This window comes from Octopus sinensis, linkage group LG13, assembly GCF_006345805.1.
Source record: "Octopus sinensis linkage group LG13, ASM634580v1, whole genome shotgun sequence".
Lineage (NCBI taxonomy): Eukaryota > Metazoa > Mollusca > Cephalopoda > Octopoda > Octopodidae > Octopus > Octopus sinensis.
In genome coordinates this window covers 37,550,674-37,570,004 of record NC_043009.1, presented here as the reverse complement: position 1 = coordinate 37,570,004, position 19,331 = coordinate 37,550,674, and the positions used below count along the sequence as shown (strand labels likewise).

At 38.8% G+C, this 19,331-nt stretch overlaps 1 protein-coding gene and 1 long non-coding RNA gene across 3 annotated transcripts in view; both read left to right on the top strand.

The window, feature by feature from the left end:
- LOC115218620 (ATPase family protein 2 homolog) overlaps nt 1–10,246 on the top strand; it is a 32,861-nt gene extending 22,615 nt beyond the window's left edge. For both annotated transcript variants that reach the window (XM_029788524.2, XM_029788525.2), the window contains 5 exons: nt 2,357–2,566; nt 3,999–4,132; nt 6,749–6,875; nt 7,983–8,147; nt 9,962–10,246. In XM_029788524.2, the coding sequence (XP_029644384.1) occupies nt 2,357–2,566; nt 3,999–4,132; nt 6,749–6,875; nt 7,983–8,147; nt 9,962–10,138 (813 nt within the window). In that variant the 3' untranslated portion in view covers nt 10,139–10,246. The remainder of the gene's footprint in view (nt 1–2,356; nt 2,567–3,998; nt 4,133–6,748; nt 6,876–7,982; nt 8,148–9,961) is intronic.
- Nucleotides 10,247–13,612: 3,366 nt separating this feature from the next.
- Nucleotides 13,613–18,185, top strand: LOC118765799. The gene is made up of 3 exons (XR_005001679.1): nt 13,613–14,012; nt 15,181–15,296; nt 18,156–18,185. It is a non-coding gene; the product is annotated as an uncharacterized LOC118765799 (long non-coding RNA).
- The last annotated feature ends 1,146 nt before the right edge of the window (nt 18,186–19,331 follow it).

Here is a 19,331-nt window from a genome sequence, read left to right as displayed (position 1 = left end):
GGAGATGTGCTCGCATAGCAAGTGATTTGATCTGAGATCGTGTGCTGAAACGAAAACAATTGCAGCGTGGAAGGTGTTTGTAAGCCATTTAAGAAACACACAAAAGCCGTTCGATTCACTTCAACATTTAAGTTTAATTTGTCAAAATATTTTCGTCGCTAAAATCCGCGACCCGTTCACTGACAAAAATGTTGAAGTGAATCGAACGGCTTTTGTGTGTTTCTTAAATGGCTTACAAACACCTTCCACGCTGCAATTATTATTATTATATTATTATTATTATATTATTATTATTATTATTATTATTATTATTATTATTATTATTATTAATTATTATTATCAATTATTATTATTATTATTAATTATTATTATCAATTATTATTATTATTATTAATTATTATTATTATTAATTATTATTATTATTTATTATTATTATTATTATTATTATTATTATTATTAAGGTGGCCAGCTGGCAGAATTGTTTGCATGCTGAATGCTTTGTAGCATTTTGTCTGTGTTCATGTTTGGAGTTCAAATGCCACTGAGCTCGACTTTGCTGTTCATCCTTTTGGGGGTCGATAAAATAAGTACCAGTTGCATGCTGGAGTTGATGCAATCGACTTACACCCTCACCTGAAATTGCTGGCCTTGTGCCAAAATTTGAAATAATAATAATAATTATTATTAAGACAGTGAATTGACAGAATTGTTAGTGCGCCGGACAAAATGCTTAGCAACATTTCGTCCCTCTTTATGTTCAGAGTTCAAATTCTGTTGCGATCAACTTTGCCTTTCGTCCTTTTGGAGGTCGAGGCACTGGCGTTGATGTAATCTTGAATACCAACCTCCCCCAAAATTTCAGACCTTGTGCCTATATTAGATAGGATTATTATAAAGTTGGCGAGTTGGCAGAATCAGCATACTGGGTAATATGCTTAGTGTTATTTTGTCTGTCTTTGTGTTCTGGGTTCAAGTTCCGCTGAGGTTGACTTCGCCTTTTATCCTTTTGGGGTTAATAAAATAAGTAGCAGTTGAGCACTGAGGTTGATGTAATCAGCTATCCCTCTCCTCCAAAATTTCAGGTCTTGTCCCTATTGTAGAAAGGATTATTATTAAAGTGAGCTGGTAGAATTGTTAGCACGCTGGACAAAACACTTAAAGACATTTCTTCTGCCTTTACATCCCGAGTTCAAATTCTGCCATGGTCAACTTTGCCTTTCATCCATTTGGGGTCAATAAAAGAAATACCAGTGGAGCACTGAGGTCAGTGTAATCAACCCCAACCCCTGAAAAAATTTCAGGCCTTGCACCTATAGTAGAAGGGACTGTTGTTGTTGTTGTGGTGGTGGTGGTGGTGAAGAGGAGGAGGAGAAAGCAGTGCATGCCATCAAATATGGAAATATGCTGTGCTTGAAAAGGCCCGGCAAGCCAAGTGAGACCATAACCCATGGCCTATGCCAGGGGTGTAACCAGCCCACTTATGTGTACCTTCCCTTAGTTGGACACTAAACTCTGCTTGCGAAGACCTGTTGAGGCAAGTGAAGTCGAAATTGAAATCAAATTCGATGATAGCACCACATGACTGGCATCCGTGCTAGTGGAGTGCTAAGAGCACCATCTGAGCATGATCGTTGCTAGGGCAGCTGACTGGCTTCTGTGCCGGTGGCATGTAAAAAGCACCATCCGAGTGTGATTGTTACCAGCATTGCCCTGCTGGCACATGAAAAAATGTTCAAGCGAGATTGTTGCCAGTGCCGCTGCACTGGCTCCTGTGCAGGTGGCATGTAAAAAGCACCATTGGAGCATGGCTGTTGCCAGTACCGCCTGACTGGCCCTCATGCTAGTGGCACGTAAAAGCACCTACTACACTCTGGGAGTGGTTGGCATTAGGAAGGGCATCCAGCTGTAGAAACTCTACCAGATCAGATTGGAGCTTGGTGCAGCCATCTGGCTCACCAGTCCTCAGTGAAATCGTCCAACCCATGCCAGCATGGAAAGCGGACGTTAAATGATGATGTTAGAGCATCAGAAAAAATGCCTTGCAGTGTTTGTTTTAGCTCTGTATATCTTGAGTTCAAATCCTACCAAAGTCAAATTTCCTTTTCATTCTTTAAGTGGAAGACAATAAAATAAAGTACCAGTCAAGTACTGGTGTTAATGTACCCCTTCATCCTTATATAACTGGCCTTGTACCTAAATTAGGAACAGTGATAGTTAGGTTTATGTGTGGTTCTGTTGACATGTGTCATTTGGCCATACAACGAGGAAGGTATGTAGGTTTTAGCAGCACTGTCTACTCTTTTACTGTGTTGTTCTAATATATATATATATATGTATATTGTTTGGGTCACTCTAGGTTCACTGGACAGATATTGGTGGCCAGTATGATATCAAACAGAAACTGAAGCAAGCGATTGAATGGCCTTTGACACACCCTGAAGTATTCACCAATATGGGCATTCAACCAAGTAAAGGGATACTTCTCTATGGACCTCCTGGTTGCTCCAAGACCATGATTGCTAAGGCCCTGGCTACAGAGAGCGGACTGAATTTTATTGCTATCAAGGTATGTAGTCTGACTCACATATTTGCATACACACATAGTGAAAACACATACATAAAACAGACACTCATGAACGAATGGAGCATCTGTGAGGTTGCTTGATGTAGCAACCAAATGTAGATTTGTCTTTACAAAGAATGGAAACTTTGCATAATGTGGTTCTGTTTCTATCAAACAGATGATATATAGTCACAGCTGGAATGTCTTTGGTTTACAGGTCTTCTCAATCAGGATTGATATGGGAACTAAATAGCAGCAAGAACACAAGCTGTTACAGAATTAAATATTCCCATGTACTGGAAAGTGGAGCTAAGTTGTAATTGTTTGGCTACTCCATCCAAAAGCATTCAAGCTGTGACCATCTCATCATTTATTCAGATGTAATGTGAGTAGCACTGCATTATCCATTGAGTCTCTTGTTAGAAGTATAGGATGTGACATTTGAGGGATGTTTGCTGGATTATGTACACACACATTGAAGCATATATATATATATATATATATATATATATATATATATATATATATATATATATATATATATATATATGAAGGCGCATGGCTCAGTGGTTAGAGCGTCGAGCTTACGATGGTGAGGTTGTGAGTTTGAATTCCTGACCGGGTTGCATCTAGTGTTCTTGAGCAAGACACTTTATTTCACGTTGCTCCAGTTCACTCAGCTGTAGAAATGAGTTGCAACGTCACTGGTGCCAAGTTGTATTGCCCGTTGCCTCTCCCTTGGATAACACTGGTGGCGTGGAGAGGGGTGACCGGTATGCATGGGCTGCTGCTGGTCTTCCATAAGCAACCTTGCCTGGACTTGTGCCTGGGAGGGTAACTTTGTAGGTGCAATCCCACAGTCAGTCATGACTGAAGGGGGTCTCAGTATATATATACATGTGTTGTGTATTACATTCCTGGAGTGGTTGGCATTAGGAAAGGCAACCAGCTGTAGAAACCATGCCAAATCAAACTGGAACTTGGTGCAGCTCTCCAGTTCAGCTCCAGTCAAACTGTGTCACCCATGCCAGCATGGAGAGCAGACATTAAATGATGATGATGCATGCATGAATATACCTATATACATGCAGAAACACTCATATATCTATACATTTATGAGGGTTGGCATTAAGAAGAGGTCTGGTCTTAGAAAATTCTGCCTTGGTGAATCTTGTCTGATCCTTACAAACATGGAAATGTATACATACAAAGTGTATGGGTTTGTGCTTGTGTATCATACTGTAAAACAATGTATCCACTTTGCATTCCTTTATACCAAAAGTTAATGAATCCATTTAATAACTGGAAAACAAATAAGTAATGGTGGCAATATAATCAATTGAAACTTCTGAAGTCAGTGCTCCAACATGATCCAATGACACATGACTAACAGAAACCTTTAAAGGAAATAAGTATTTGTTTTCTTATTTTTCAGGGGCCTGAGTTGTTTAATAAGTGGGTTGGAGAAAGTGAAAAAGCTGTACGTGAAGTGTTCCGCAAGGCCAGAGCTGCGGCCCCTGCAATAATTTTCTTTGATGAAATCGATGCCTTGGCCATACAACGAGGAAGGTATGTAGGTTTTAGCAGCACTGTCTACTCTTTTACTCTCTCTCTTTTTGTCAGTCTTGTTCTCTCTCTTATTTTGTATGTTTCTCTCTATCCTTCTTTCTATCTTTTACTTTCTGTCTCTTTCTCCAAAGATAAATCCAGAAGAACAGTGACTGTCATACTCTGACTTTCTTTTACCTTGCCTGTCTCCTTTGTGATCACTACCAAAATTTACAGGCATAGAGAAATAAACTGCACAGTGGAGAGAGTACATGTTCAGATCATCACACTGCACTGTATACTGTTTACTATTGCATGTTGCAGTGTGTTTCATAACTAGAACGATAAAAGACTTGTAGATATTACCTCGCTCACTGCCTGTCTGCTACAAATCTGCTTGATGAGAATCGACCTGAGCTAAACAGCATCACCATCTCTATCTCCACCACCTTTCTCATTCACTCTATCTCAGATAGATAGATTACACTCTATAACAAATTTTTTATTTCTCTTTTGTCTTTGGTCAGTAAATGTTATTTCCTATTTGCTTCTATCTAGAAGTCAAAGGAAATAACTGCTATTCCCTTCAAACTTCAATGTTTTGAAACTGACCTATTTTCTAATATGTTTCAGACAGATTCAGCACTGAGTTACTGAAACAGAAATATTGTTATAGCAGATATTCTGCTGAATACCACAGATTTGCTTGTCACATGCTTGACCTTAACCTCCTTATCATATTTCTTAGTGGCTGACAATATGTGCATCTCTGAGCAGGAGTAGTTGGAGAGCATGTTAGCAATGTGTTGAGAAGGATTCTTTGGGGTTTGAATAAGCGTTATTGAAAGCAAAGTTTGAAGGAAATTTTAGCCACTTTTCATACTTTCTAGAGATAAACAAATAGGAAATAACAGTTGCTACCCAAGGACAAAAATCGTGCTACACAATGTTATCTGTCTGTCAAGCAGTCACTTGTTGGCTTTTCTGAACTGCACTTGCACATTTTAAAAGATGATATACAGCCTTGCTTTAGAAAGGCTTTCGAAGATTCACCCTAACTTATTGGCAAGACCACATGGTTTTTGCCAATGAGGTTTCAAGCACTGTTAACCATTGCTGACTCTGCCTTGTTGTTTCTTACAAGAAGTCATACCTGTATATAAAACACTATTTAACTGGTAGGACAAATTTGCATACTGGGATTAATTCTTCAATCATAACCTCAAGCAGTGATTTCGTGACAGAAGGAAGACTAAGTGTTTGATTGGTGTATTTAGACAGTATTGAACAATATTTTTTTATAACTGCATTTATCAGTAAACCATGATATTCTGAGTTCAAATCCTGTTGAGGTTGGTTTTGCATTCTTTCAAAGAGCAATGATATACTAGGGTCAATTCAGCCGGCTTGATAAATTATCACGTATGTTAGAAATCATTATTAACTTTTACTGCAAGGAAACCAAATGTACACAGTTTTATGCATGTGCATTTGAGACACAGGAACAGAGTTTACTCATGGTTGGAAGTGGGTTAATTTCTGGAATTCTCCACATTTCATATGATGTAATATGTACACTATGGAAATTGTAGCTGTGATACCAGTGCTGGTGGCATGTAAGCGAACCCTCCGAACGTGGCCGTTGCCAGCGCCGCCCCGACGGGCCTCCGTGCTGGTGGCACATAAAAAGCACCATCCGATCGTGGCCGTTGCCAGCCTTGCCTGGCCCCTGTGCTGGTGGCACGTAAAAAGCACCATCCAATCATGGCCGTTGCCAGTCTTGCCTAGCCCCCATGCCGGTGGCACGTAAAAAGCACCATCCGATCGTGGCCGTTGCCAGTCTCACCTGGCCCCCATGCCGGTGGCACGTAAAAAGCACCATCCGATCGTGGCCGTTGCCAGCCTTGCCTGGCCTCTGTGCTGGTGGCACGTAAAAAGCACCATCCAATCATGGCCGTTGCCAGTCTTGCCTAGCCCCCATGCCGGTGGCACGTAAAAAGCACCATCCGATCGTGGCCGTTGCCAGTCTCACCTGGCCCCCATGCCGGTGGCACGTAAAAAGCACTATCCAACCGTGGCCGTTTGCCAGTCCCGTCTGGCAACTGTGCCGGTGGCACGTAAAAAGCACCCACTACACTCACGGAGTGGTTGGCGTTAGGAAGGGCATCCAGCCGTAGAAACATTGCCAGATCAGACTGGGCCTGGTGCAGCCTTCTGGCTTCCCAGACCCTAGTTGAACTGTCCAACCAATGCTAGCATGGAAAGCGGACGCTAAACGATGATGATGATGATGATGGATAATAGAAAAAGGTTGCAAGAACTGATATGTGTGTGATTAGCATGTAACATTTCCAGCAAAAATTGAACCTGCTCAGTAAGGGTTGTCTTTACTGGCAAGGACAGCTGTGAAACAGACAGTTGAAGGAGGAAGGAAAATTAGAGGCAGATCAGTTGAAGATACAGCAAAAAGACTGTGTGGGAAGACTTGACTGAGATAGGCATCACTTAGGAAGAAGAGTGCAGAATGGTACTGCTTGAAGAACTCTCATTGCCTGATGCTCTTTGAGCAAACGGAGATGACATCAACATCATCAGTGGAGATTAATATTATTGTTTATTTGTTTGTTTATATTTTAGCTCGTCTGGTGGCAGTAATGTAGAGGACAGGGTTCTTGCCCAACTGCTGACTGAAATCGATGGTGTGGAGAAACTGAAAGATGTCACTATTGTTGCTGCCACTAACAGACCTGATATGATAGATGAGGTAACGAAGCAACATGTATATCCACATGTGTATTTATATATATTTTTATCAGTCGTTCATATTATGTGATTTTTTTTTCGTCCTTTGTAAATGAGTTTGATGAATGTAAAATACACACATACATGCAAATATGCACACGCAGATATGAATATGCAGAATATATAGATACATATATACATACATACATGCATACATACATACATACATACATGCACACACACACATACATATATGCATACATAAGCACACATGCACACTCAGACAAAAGAGAACGCAGCTCCAATAACAGACAGGGCTCTCTTATTGCACACATCATCAAAGACATGAAGTGAGCAAACAATTCCTTGATAGGGAAAGCAATAACATCACTGTTCAGAACTCATGACTTTCATGGAGTACAAATGTAAAAACACGCACATACGACAAGCTTCTTTCGGTTTCCGTCTACCAGATCCACTCTCATGGATTTGGTCAGCCTGGGGACTATAGTAACAGCCTTGTGAATAAATTTGGTATCATGAGTGTGTGTGTTTGTGTAGCATATGTGGCTTCAGTACTCTAATTACTTGTTAAATGTTGTGCTTCATTTCCTGGAATGTTTGGGGGTGGGGTAGGGGGCTTGCTAATCTCAGAAATCTGGAGCAGTCATATCTAAAACAGAAAGTGACCTTTATCCACTGATATGTATGCATGTATGTATGTATGTGTGTGTGTGTGTGTATGTATGTATGTCACATGCCAGATGTGAAGTAGTCATATATATATATGTACGTACATATATATATGACTACTTCACATCTGGCATGTGACACACTGTACACCTGTGCAGGCAGAGGGAGTGAGCTTATGTGCAGCACAGACATTTGATTGCTAAAAACAAATTGTCTATGCAGACTGTTTAGCAAGAAATTGCAGAACTGTCTTTCTTGGATCAAAAGTCTACCATTATACAGCATAAAATATTGTCAGACATCTAACTTTTCTTTTGATAATATATACAGTGGTAGATGAGAACATTGTCGGTTGTTTTTTTCTCTTTATTTAAAAAAAATTTTTTTATGCAATTTCCATTTCATTAACAACTAAATAATTACTTTTCTTTGCAAGGCTCTTTTACGTCCCGGTCGAATTGACAGAATTCTGTATATTCCATTGCCTGACCTGTTGACCCGTAAAGATATCTTTCGGATTAGAGTAAATAACATGCCCGTTGCCTCTGATGTATGCATTGATTCTCTGGCAAAAAGTACAGAAGGTTACTCAGGAGCTGAGGTGAGAAATTCTTTGATAATATCTTTGTCGTCAACACCTATTCATTCTTCTATTCTTCCTTCTCCTATCATATTGTAGTTGTCATTATTACCTCCACCTTAGCAAAGGCGGAGATATTGTTTTCAGTCTTGTTTGTTTGGTTGCTGTTCGTGGACAAGATATCTCAAGAACCACTGGATGGATTTGGATGGAACTTTCAGGGATGTTTGGCCTTGTGCCTGGCACATACTGATTATATTTTAGGATTTATGCGGTACCGGACAAGGGTTCTGGATTATTTTTCCTGTTTTTTTTACTTAATTTTTGAGAGCGGTCGGGTTCATTTTTAGTATTTTAGTATTCTTGTTTGTAAGAGCAGTCGAATTTATTTCAGATATTCTCATTTAAAAAAATCATCTCTGGCTAATCGTTGAGAGGACTTTGGTGTTGCCTTTGTTGGGGTTTGCGTTCTCTGAGTGTTCTTGTTTTATTTGTTTTCTGTCCCCTTTTCTACTCTATTTCTCTCTTCTTTTGTCTTCTGTTCTATCTTCCTTTCTTCTTCTCAGTCTTTTGTCTTTGTCAGTGTACAATAATAGAAGACACACACACACTCTCTCTCTCTCTCTCATTCATTGATTGTATCTTTCAGTTGTTTTAGTCATTGGATTGCAACCCTGCTGGGACACCACCTTGAAAAGTTTTAGTAGAACAAATCGATCTCAGTAGTAATTTTTAAGTTTGGCACTTACTCTGTAGGTCTCTTTTGCTGAACTACTTAGTTATGAGTACATAAGCAAACCAATGTCAATTGTACAGCAGTAGCCGGGGGGTGACAAACACAGACACATACATACATACACACATACATGCATGCATCCACACAGTTTCTGTCTACAAATTCGCCTATAAAGCATTAGTTGGCCTAGGGTAATAGTAGAAAGTACTTGCTCAAGGTGCTGTGCTGTGGGACTGAACCTCAAATGAGATGGCTGCAAAACGAGCATCTCAACCACACTGCTATATCTGTGCCTGTATTTATCAAATTGTCAAGGCATCCAGTTGTAAAAAAAAAAAGCAAAAAAAAAAAACATGTCAAAGCAGTTAGTGGAGCTTGGTGCAGACCTCTTGTTTACCAGCTCCTGTTAAACTGTCTAACTCATGCCAGCATGGAAAAAATATGTCGAATGATGATGATATACTTGATGGGTTTCTGTATAATTTCTACCTAGTAATTTCCACTCACTGGAAAGGTATGGATTGGTCTGAAACTATGGTAAAAGTTTAAGGCGGCGAGCTGGCAGAAACGTTAGCACGCCGGGCGAAATTCTTAGCTGTATTTCGTCTGACGCTACGTTCTGTGTTCAAATTCCGCTGAGTTTGGCTTAGCCTTTCATCCTTTCAGGGTCGATTAAATAAGTACCAGTTACGCACTGGGGTCGATGTAATGGACTTAATCCCTTTGTCTATCCTTGTTTGTCCCCTCTATGTTTAGCCCCTTGTGGGCAATAAAGAAATATGAAACTATGGTAAAAGTCATTTACTTAAGGAGTAGTGCAGTGAAATTAAACCATGAACCACCTAATTGTGAAGTGAACTTGTGAACCATCTGCTAGGCTTGCACCTATTAGCATTATTTTCTTCAGTATAATCTTCATCTTCTGTCTTTATTTTCTTCGACGTCATCAACTCTTGCCTCCATCTGACACTTTTCTTCTTCGTGTTACAACTTTTGTTATCTTCTACTGTCTTCATTGTTTTCTTCTTTCCACTAATACTTTTTTTTTAAATGTTTTTGTTTGCTTTTTTTATAATCAACCCACTCTTCACATTTGCAGATTTGCGCTGTGTGCCAGGAAGCTGCACTCATTGCACTAGAAGAGAATATCGATGTGGAGATTGTAGAATTGAAGCATTTCGAGCAGTCTTTAGACATTGTAAAACCTCGCATCACAGATTCTTTATTACAATTTTATAAAGACTATGAACAAAGAAGCTCTTTACATTCTGTATAGTATCACATATATACACACACATACACTCACACATGCAAACATATATACTTATTGAACAATTGATATGTTTTGTTATTCTACAAAAATAAATAAATCTACAAAGTTGAAGATTTTCTTTTCAAATGAATACCAAATGTTTATGTATAATTCCATGTTCTCTGAAAACCATTGTTAGCGTGCTCTATGTTGTTGTCCCTGTTGTTTTCGTTGTCTTAGCTTCGTGTCACCACTGATTGAAGGGATTCTGATCAAAGGCATTTCAGACATGACCATCCAGTCACCAAATTTGTGTGTGTGTGTGTTCTTTTCCCTATCTTTGTGTGTGAGTGTGCATGTGTGAGAGTGTGCATGTCTGTGTGTGAGAGCATGCATGTGTGTGTGAGTGCATGCGTGTGTATTAATCACCAAAGGTATGTATGTATACATACTGTATTTTCTGGCATATAAGTCAAATTTTTCCAAACCAAAATTTACAGTCAAAAATGATTAGTCATCTTATACAACAAGATGATTTTGGAGGACTAAAAATTTCATGTGAAATGCAGCAGAATTTGGAAAAATAATGAGAAAGTTTGCACTACATGTTTATACTATAAATGAGTCTATTTGTATGCTGGAAAATACAGTACCATAATGGCAATGCTCCAGCTTGGTCACTGCCTCTGGGCAGAACATATAAAAGAATAAATACATAGATATGGTGATTCACTTGTACATTACACTGAGTTTTACATACATACAAAATATTTGTATGACAGATATACCCCAGAAATAGAAGTAAATACCAACAGTTACTGATGAAACCAAACCATGTTGGTCAGTTCTTATTGGTCAAGCCCAGTCACATGGTTGAAATCAAATTACTAAGATATAATGTAGGTAACCTGGCCAAGGTCTATATTCATTAACAAGAGAGACTACTTTACATGGCTTATATGATTGGCTTATGTGATTTCCAAATGTGAATTTTGCACATGTATGTATATATATATATATATGTATGCATGCATGCACACAAGTTCTATGTATCATGAATAGAAGGTCAGTGCAGTTATGTGTAAGGTAAGCAATGAATTTGTGGATGGAATAATTGCAATATCAAGCAAACATATGAATGTATATAAAGCACCTGGATGAGTAAACAATGGTGTATAACAAAATAAATGTTCAATGGAGAGTCTCATTGCTGGTATAAATTTTGTTGCTTATTCCATAAGCGTTTTCAAACTGTGACTCGCCTTTTAGACTATTTGATTTGTGTTTGCATCTATATCTTGGGAGTCGGAAACATTGGTTCACATAACCTTACTGCTTAGAGATACTAAATATGTTTTTCCTCATCTAATTCTTGTCTTTTCTTTTATGGTGGTTTTTGCTTCTTAATAATGGATACCTTCACATTCCAGAAGTTTATAGCATCTGAAGCTGTTGTCCAGAACCTGAGTTGTTATATTTCTACCTATTTTCCATCATTGGGACTCATGGAGGCAATGAGAATTGAGTGAAACCTTTGGCAATATGCTGTCCTTGAAGACTCGTCAAGCCGAGTGAAATTGCAGTTGTGGCCAATGCTGGTGTCATGTAACTGACACCTGTGCTGGTGGCACATAAAAAGCACCTATTACACTCTTGGAATGGTTGGCATTAGGAAGGGCACCCAGTGATAGAAACCATGTCAAATCAGACCAGAACTTGGTGCAGCTCTCTAGCTATCAGTTCCAGTCAAACCATCTAACCCAGGCTAGCATGGAAAGCAGATGCTAAATGATGATGCTCATCAACTATCATCTATGCTCCATGCTAGCTTGGATTGATCAGTTTGTCAGAATCTGACAGGCCCAAGGATTGTTTTGTGCTCTAGTGCCCAGTGGATGCTGCTGTTCCTAATGCCAACCACTTTACAGTGTATATTGGGTGCTTTTTTCATGCCACCTGCACTAGTAAAGTCACTATGCAGCTACTGAGAATACAAACCCCAAGTGGGGAACGGAAAACTTTTTGCCAGAAGAATAAGGAGTAAAGTATAAGAGAAAAGGTCTGGAGCAGACCAAGTTTCTTGCTGTAGGGGAGCTACATGATTTACTTATATTTTAGATGTGTGAGTTGTGCATTAGATACTATGGATTTGTATTCTGATGTATAATTGTTATTTAACTGACCCATGGTTTAACTGTCAGTTCAAGGTTTCAAAAATACTCTGTGATCTTAGACAACTAAAAATCCACCCAGTTATCACAAGCATCCGATCTCTACTCCAGAAAATAGAAATACAAGTGTCTTCTGTCATTGCTTTGTAAATAAAATTTGGTTGTCAGAATCTTTGTGGAAGCTAATCAGAGGTCTCATTCCTATTCTTATGTCATAGACTAAATTTATTGCCTAGCCTACACCATCATCCTACCTTAGGATGCTTTTAGTGAAGACCACTCGGCACTGTGTGAATATGTGATAATGTTTGATTGTAAGCTGTAATGCTCAGTCATCATGAATAAACTGAAACCCCAGGCAGAAAATATCAGCCAAGCAAGATTCTATAAAAAAAATAGAAGCAATAACAAGCAAATCTTCAACTCTGAACCTCCTGTGAGAAGTATTGTCAGCACTAAAAAGAATTATATGTTCTTATAGGCTTTAAGAAGGCATTTGATATCATGATCATCTGAGTTCAAATCCCACCAAGGTTAAATTTTATCTTTCATCCTCTCAGAATCAAGGAAATAAAGTATTGAGATCAGTTACTGGGGCTGATTTAGTATTTCTATAAAATATCTTAATCGTGAACAAAATTGTAACAGAAAACTTCGCTCAAATCAGTGAGCGAGCCTTTACGTGTTCACCCATCACATTAGAAACAACAGCCAAATATCCTTCTGTCTTAATAAATGAACGACATTCTGTATAGTGTAGTCCTTGATATAAATATGTCTAAACGAATGTTATAATGGGCACCACTTCAACCGTAAATCTGCGGTATCAGAGACAACCTCGGGGGAAGAAACAATACACATTTTCACTAGTCAATTAGGCAGTCATCAGTAACTCGTGGCTCATGGGCCTTTCTGAATGGCACACCTAACGAAAAATCAGTTTGATGTTGTACAGCTCACCTGACGATAAGCCATGTTATATGTGACTCGCATGTCTGAAATAAGAAAACCTAAACATGGTCGCGCGGTTTCCTAGAAATAGCAGTAAAATCTCTTTCAAAAGTATATAATAATAATAATAATAATAATGAAATTATTGTATACAGTGCTCAGGTGTACCACAACTTGTCAGAAAGTGCATATAAAGTACATGCAGTAATGTAGAAATGTCTGGAAAGCGAACAATGTATGAGTCAGATACATGCTTGTGTGTGTATGGAGGGGAGGAAATCAGGTGTAGTGTTGGCGAATCTCAGGAAGCATGGAAGTTTTGAAGGACGCAGTGCTCCGACAACTAACAACTGATGCCGGCAGTTTGTTCCATGCTTCAGCAACTCTCAGCGTGAAAAAATGTTTCCTGAAGTCATGGGAGCTGTGCTGTTTTCTTACTTTGTATATTTTACAGCATCAAAAAAAAAGAGCAAATCGACACATTGGATAGTCCGAGGTGAGAGTGTAAGAAAAACGACGAGATGGTCATTGTTGGAATGGGTTTTATTCGTAAATCAATTTCAACCAAGGACCTAGCTAAGATAATTAGCGTCAGTGTCAGCGAACGGCAAGTTTGAATGGGAATCTATGGGAGATAACTTGTTTATACTTCCGTTGTCAATGTGTAGGCATGTGCTTTTAGCTCAAACCTCCGGCAAGATTCGAACTAAACTCGCAGCGACTTTGTCGACATAGAAAGCCGGCGTTTGTTATTTTCCTTTCAAATATATTTACAGGTAAGAAGCGACGAAATATTTATCTCCCGATCTTATTTCGCCATTATCTTTACACTATACAATATTTTCATACAAGCATATTTTGAAGAATATTTTTATATGACCTCTATCTTAACTTCTGTGGGAAATATTCACTGGAAGTGCTGTATATGCGTTTATCCATCTATACATACATAAATACATATATTCAATGCCTGTATACTGGTAAAACGCTGCTCTTCTAAATGGAAACCTTACCTGTCATTGTGGTTTTGTGGGACGAAGCGAAGCAGGTCTTACCGTCCTTTCACGTAACCACACAGTAAATGATACCCAAGCACTCAAGCAAACCGAGTTCTCAACTTGTTCCATTTGTCAAAAGGTTTGCAAGGCACCAGCAGGCCTCAAGAGACACATTCGTGTAAATGAAACATGATTAACCCATAAAGCACTGGGATTTGCATTTACATAGCATGGACTGTTGAGCACATTTTATGAAAATGAGACTACATACACATAAAAAAAAAAAAAAATAGTTAAAATATCTTCTTAGTATAAATATAATGGTGACAAGTTTTACATCATCTGAAAAGTCATTTGTTTTACTAATAATCCTCTCGCATTCTGTGGGGTATCAGAGCGTTTGAGTGACATTAGACCCCAACAAACGCCCATAAATTAAATGCATCTATCTGGGCACGATCCTGGCCTGTCGACCTGTACCTGTCAGTCACGTTCGTGGCCCGTCGCGCTTTATGTTAACGCATTATTTTACCGAACTCTCATTTGTTCACTACAAGAGAATCCATCACACACACACTGTGTGTGTGTTTAGACCAGTGGTTTTCAACAGTACAGTCCAGGGGTTCCGCAAGAAGTTACAAAACTGCTAAAATCGGCAGTAATTTTTAATTCTCCTGTGCAGATATGTGTGCATAAGACTATTAAATTATTGCACAGGGGTTCCACGAGCCTGTGGAATGTTTCCTTGGGGTTCCGCTCCAGCAAAAAGTTTGAAAAGCACTGGTTTAGACAGATAAATATCATTTTATGTTATTTTATGCTAGCATGAGTTGCACAGGTTACAGTCCAAGTAAGTTCTTATTCAGAGTTTACACTCAGAGACGCACACTGTATCATTATTGTTGTCTGACTGGTTGCACCTGATTGCTCTTTTTCTTCTTGCTAGCAATTGACTTTTTGCTGAAGAATGTGACCATTTGGGAGTACTGTTGGGAAGGGAAAGAGAAAAGCTTTGTGATCTGGCCTTTGCATGAATGTCAGAATACAAACGAGCCAAGAAAAGTATGTAGTGTATATGGAAAATGACATGTTAAAAAAAAAAAAACGTACAGAATGGTGAAAGTGGACACAACCCGTGGAAGAGGTCATAAGACAGAGGATGAAGTGAAGAAGACTGATCTCTGGATGCAGGTCCTCACAGAGGAGATGACAAACGACTGAGCTGATAGGCAACATGCAATTCTGGAGAAGAACCATTCACCAGAGCATGCATGAGGAAACAAGTATTAAACTGAGTAACATATCTCCTCTTAGGTCTCTTGCCCAGTATGTCCCCATCAGGTGCACATCTATATCATTCCCCCAATTCTTTGACTCCCATTCATCTCTCTATGACCCTTTCTCTACTCCCATTTCTTTCTGCTTGTTGTACTATGCTCCTTATGAAAATAGGAATGACAATAGAGCTGTCAAACCTCATCTCCCCTGACAACGATCTGTCTATTTTCATTCTATTCTACAGCACCTTGGGCTTGGTGGTTTACTGTTATACTGTATAATTCAGATTGTTTGGATGCTCTCCCACTGTTGTGAATGTAGTGGGCTTGATGTCAGTGAACTCTCTGTCACTTATACCTCACTGAACACAGGTTACTACAACATTGCTATTCTATAAAATGCCACACTAGCTCTGGGTTTTCAGAACTGAAAAATTATGCTGACTGTCAGTCATCATGGTATGAAAGATATTGCTGTTCAAGAATTAGCCCCTTTATGTTAACATAAACACTTCACATACCTGAAACCATGATCCACATCAATGGCATAGGTATTTCTACCTGCACAATTCAGCGGTTTATCAGTATCTGAAACAAATTTCCAGATACAGGTGCAGGAGTGGCTGTGTGGTAAGTAGCTTGCTAACCAACCACATTGTTCCGGGTTCAGTCCCACTGCGTGGCATCTTGGGCAAGTGTCATCTGCTATAGCCCCGGGCCGACCAATGCCTTGTGTAGACAGAAACTGAAAGAAGCCTGTCGTATATATATGTATATATATATGTATGCGTGTGTGTGTTTGTCCCCCTAGCATTGCTTGACAACCGATGCTGGTGTGGTTACGTCCCCGTCACTTAGCGGTTCAGCAAAAGAGACCAATAGAATAAGTACTGGGCTTCCAAAGAATAAGTCCCAGGGTCGATTTGCTCGACTAAAGGCGGTGCTCCAGCATGGCCACAGTCAAATGACTGAAACAAGTAAAAGAGTATACTACTGTTGGAAGCATTTCAGCTGAAAGAATACAAAACATTCAGGAATCTGGTGCACAAACAACTCCAGCGTCATGCTCTCTAAAAATGCAGTGAAACATTGATTGGTTCACTAGCCCATATTTTAAAATCAAATGTCTGGTGATGTTTATATAAAGGTACAGGCTTGGCTCAGTGGTAAAAAGTTTGCTTCCCAACCATTTGGCTTCAGGTTCAATCCCAGTTCATGACACCAGGGTTGGTAGTGTGCATGTGTGACTGTGTGATAAAAAGTTGCTTCCTAACCACATAATTTTGTTTGGGTTCAGTGGCACATTGGACAAGTGTCTTCTATCATTGCCCTGAACCAAGCAGGTCTTGTGAGTGGAGTTGCTAGAGAAACTGAAAGAAGCCTGTTGTGTGCATGCGTGTGTATGTATTACTGTCTCTTTGCTTTGACATCACTTGGTAGTTGTGAGCAAGTGTCACTATTATACAAGTTGTGTGCTTTGTTTCCAATCTTCCCAGAAAACATGTCTGTGTGCTTTGTTTCCAATCTTCCCAGAAAACATGTCTGACCTGAGGGGAATAAAACTTTGCTTGGAAACAGATGAGGGTTGGTGATTGGAAGGGAATCTGGTTATAGAAAATCCACTTCAAATTCTGTTTGACCTATGTGAATATGGAAAAGTGGACAGCAAAATGATGATAGATATATTGAATTATTGATTGATTGATTGACTGATAAATAGACAGATATGCATGTACATGCGTGTGTGTGTGTGTATGATTATTTATATTTCCTCTCTTTTGTAAATTTCTGAGCTACAAGCAGTGACATGTCATTTTCTTGTTAACAAATATCATCCACTAGCTTTCAAAGACATGTTGAATAATCGATCTCTCACTTAAACAAAAGGTAAGGGTTAGCAGTAGGAAGGATATTCAGCTGTTAAATAATATCTTAATAATATATTTGTCTAACCCTTGCTAGCAAAGAAAAACAGATGTAAAAAATGAATGAACACACTATAGAATTCCTACTTATTCCTTATTGAACATGGCTACTTCCCAGTTTGTAGTAGTTTCTGGGTTTTTTTTCTACAAACTAATAATTTCATATTTGCTAAATTGACCTTTTGGCCTATTAATCCTTTGACTTTATTTCTACATAAGAAACTTTTCATCTTATTCTTCAACTGATTCAGCAATGAAAATTAGATTGTCATTACACATGAGTTTTCATAGGCTGCATGTTTTTGGCCCTTTTGTCATGGCCTAGAGAACTGTAATAGGAGTGGGAAGAGAGAGATCTGAGCCCTGAGAAACTCTTATCTACATGCTAAATTTCTTACAAACTGTCACCTTGCTGACTACTCCCACCCTCACCCCACTCATCCCTCTTAAGATCTTTTCAAGGAGTATGGGCATGACCACTCTTTCTTCTTTTCCCTTCTGAATTTTGTATCAAGGACTACATCATCCAATATGCTCTTTTTTTAAAAACATGACAATAGGATTTAAGGAAGATTTGGTTGTTATTTCATTTCTAGCAGGTCAGTTGACCATGTAGAGGCCCCCATTGACTCAAACACTGTTTACACTATGTATTATTGTTTTATCTTTCTTGTTCTATTAAAACAAAATGAGAAAAAAATTTAATTCTTTATTTCCAGATTTACTTTTTGTTGTGGAAAGGTTGCTTGCTGAGAAGGCTACATCGAAAGAACATTGTCAATTTTCTCCCTCTTTCTATCATTTTATTGACGTCTGATTCTGACCAAGGAACAAGATGTCTTTTGACTTTGATAGCAAAAAACTTGACGGTGACAAAGAACTGCAAGCAGCATTGCAACAGGAGCAGGCAAAGGCACAATTCCAGAGCCAGATTCACAAACTGACTGATATCTGTTGGGACACTTGCTTAGATAAACCACGTGATAAGATGGACAGTCGTACAGAGACTTGCATCTCAAACTGCGTCGATCGATTCATAGACACTTCTTTGCTAGTGGCCAGTCGCTTTCAACAGATTCTACAAAGAGCTGCATCACAGTAATGCTTTATATTAATGTCTTAGATATTCATACACAAATGATGTAATACAAAACTCTTTGTGTGTGTGTTTTTGTTGTTTTTTTTCTAGAAGTTAAAAAAAAATTGAATGTGTTTTTAAATTTTATTTTTGGTAGTCTTTTTTTTTACTATTCCAAAAATAAAGAATTCCCAAGAACTTTTATTAGATTTCATCATCTAGCTATCATGCAGTTTTTTTTCTTTTATTCTTATTTTATTCTGTTTCATTTCATTTAATAATTTCTAATATTCGCATAAAGCCACATGGGAAAGGCTACAATTAGATCACCTGCAGTACATCACTGGTATATTATTTTTTCGACCCCAGGGAGAATGAAGAGCAAATCAATCCCTGTTGGATTTGAGCTTAGAACATAACCTAAAAGAATCAATAAATAAATATCACAAGGCATTTAATCTATCACTCTACTGATTTTGCTATTGCAGTGGATATCACAAAATGGTCCAGGGTCCCCTCCACTCATGTATGTATGGCTTACCTTGCAGTATGTACCACAGAATGATATGATTCACCTTACTGTAAATTCTTTCTACTATAGGCACAAGGCTAGTCAATTACATTGACTCCAGTGCTCAACTGGTACTTATTTTATCAACCCCGAAAGGACGAAAGTCAACTTTGATGGAATTAGAACTCAGAACATGAAGACAGATGAAATGTCACTAAGCATTTTGTTCAGTGTGCTATTGTTTCTACCAGCTCACTGCCTTACACCTTACTTTAAATTGGTACTACAGTGGTACAGTCTAGCTAT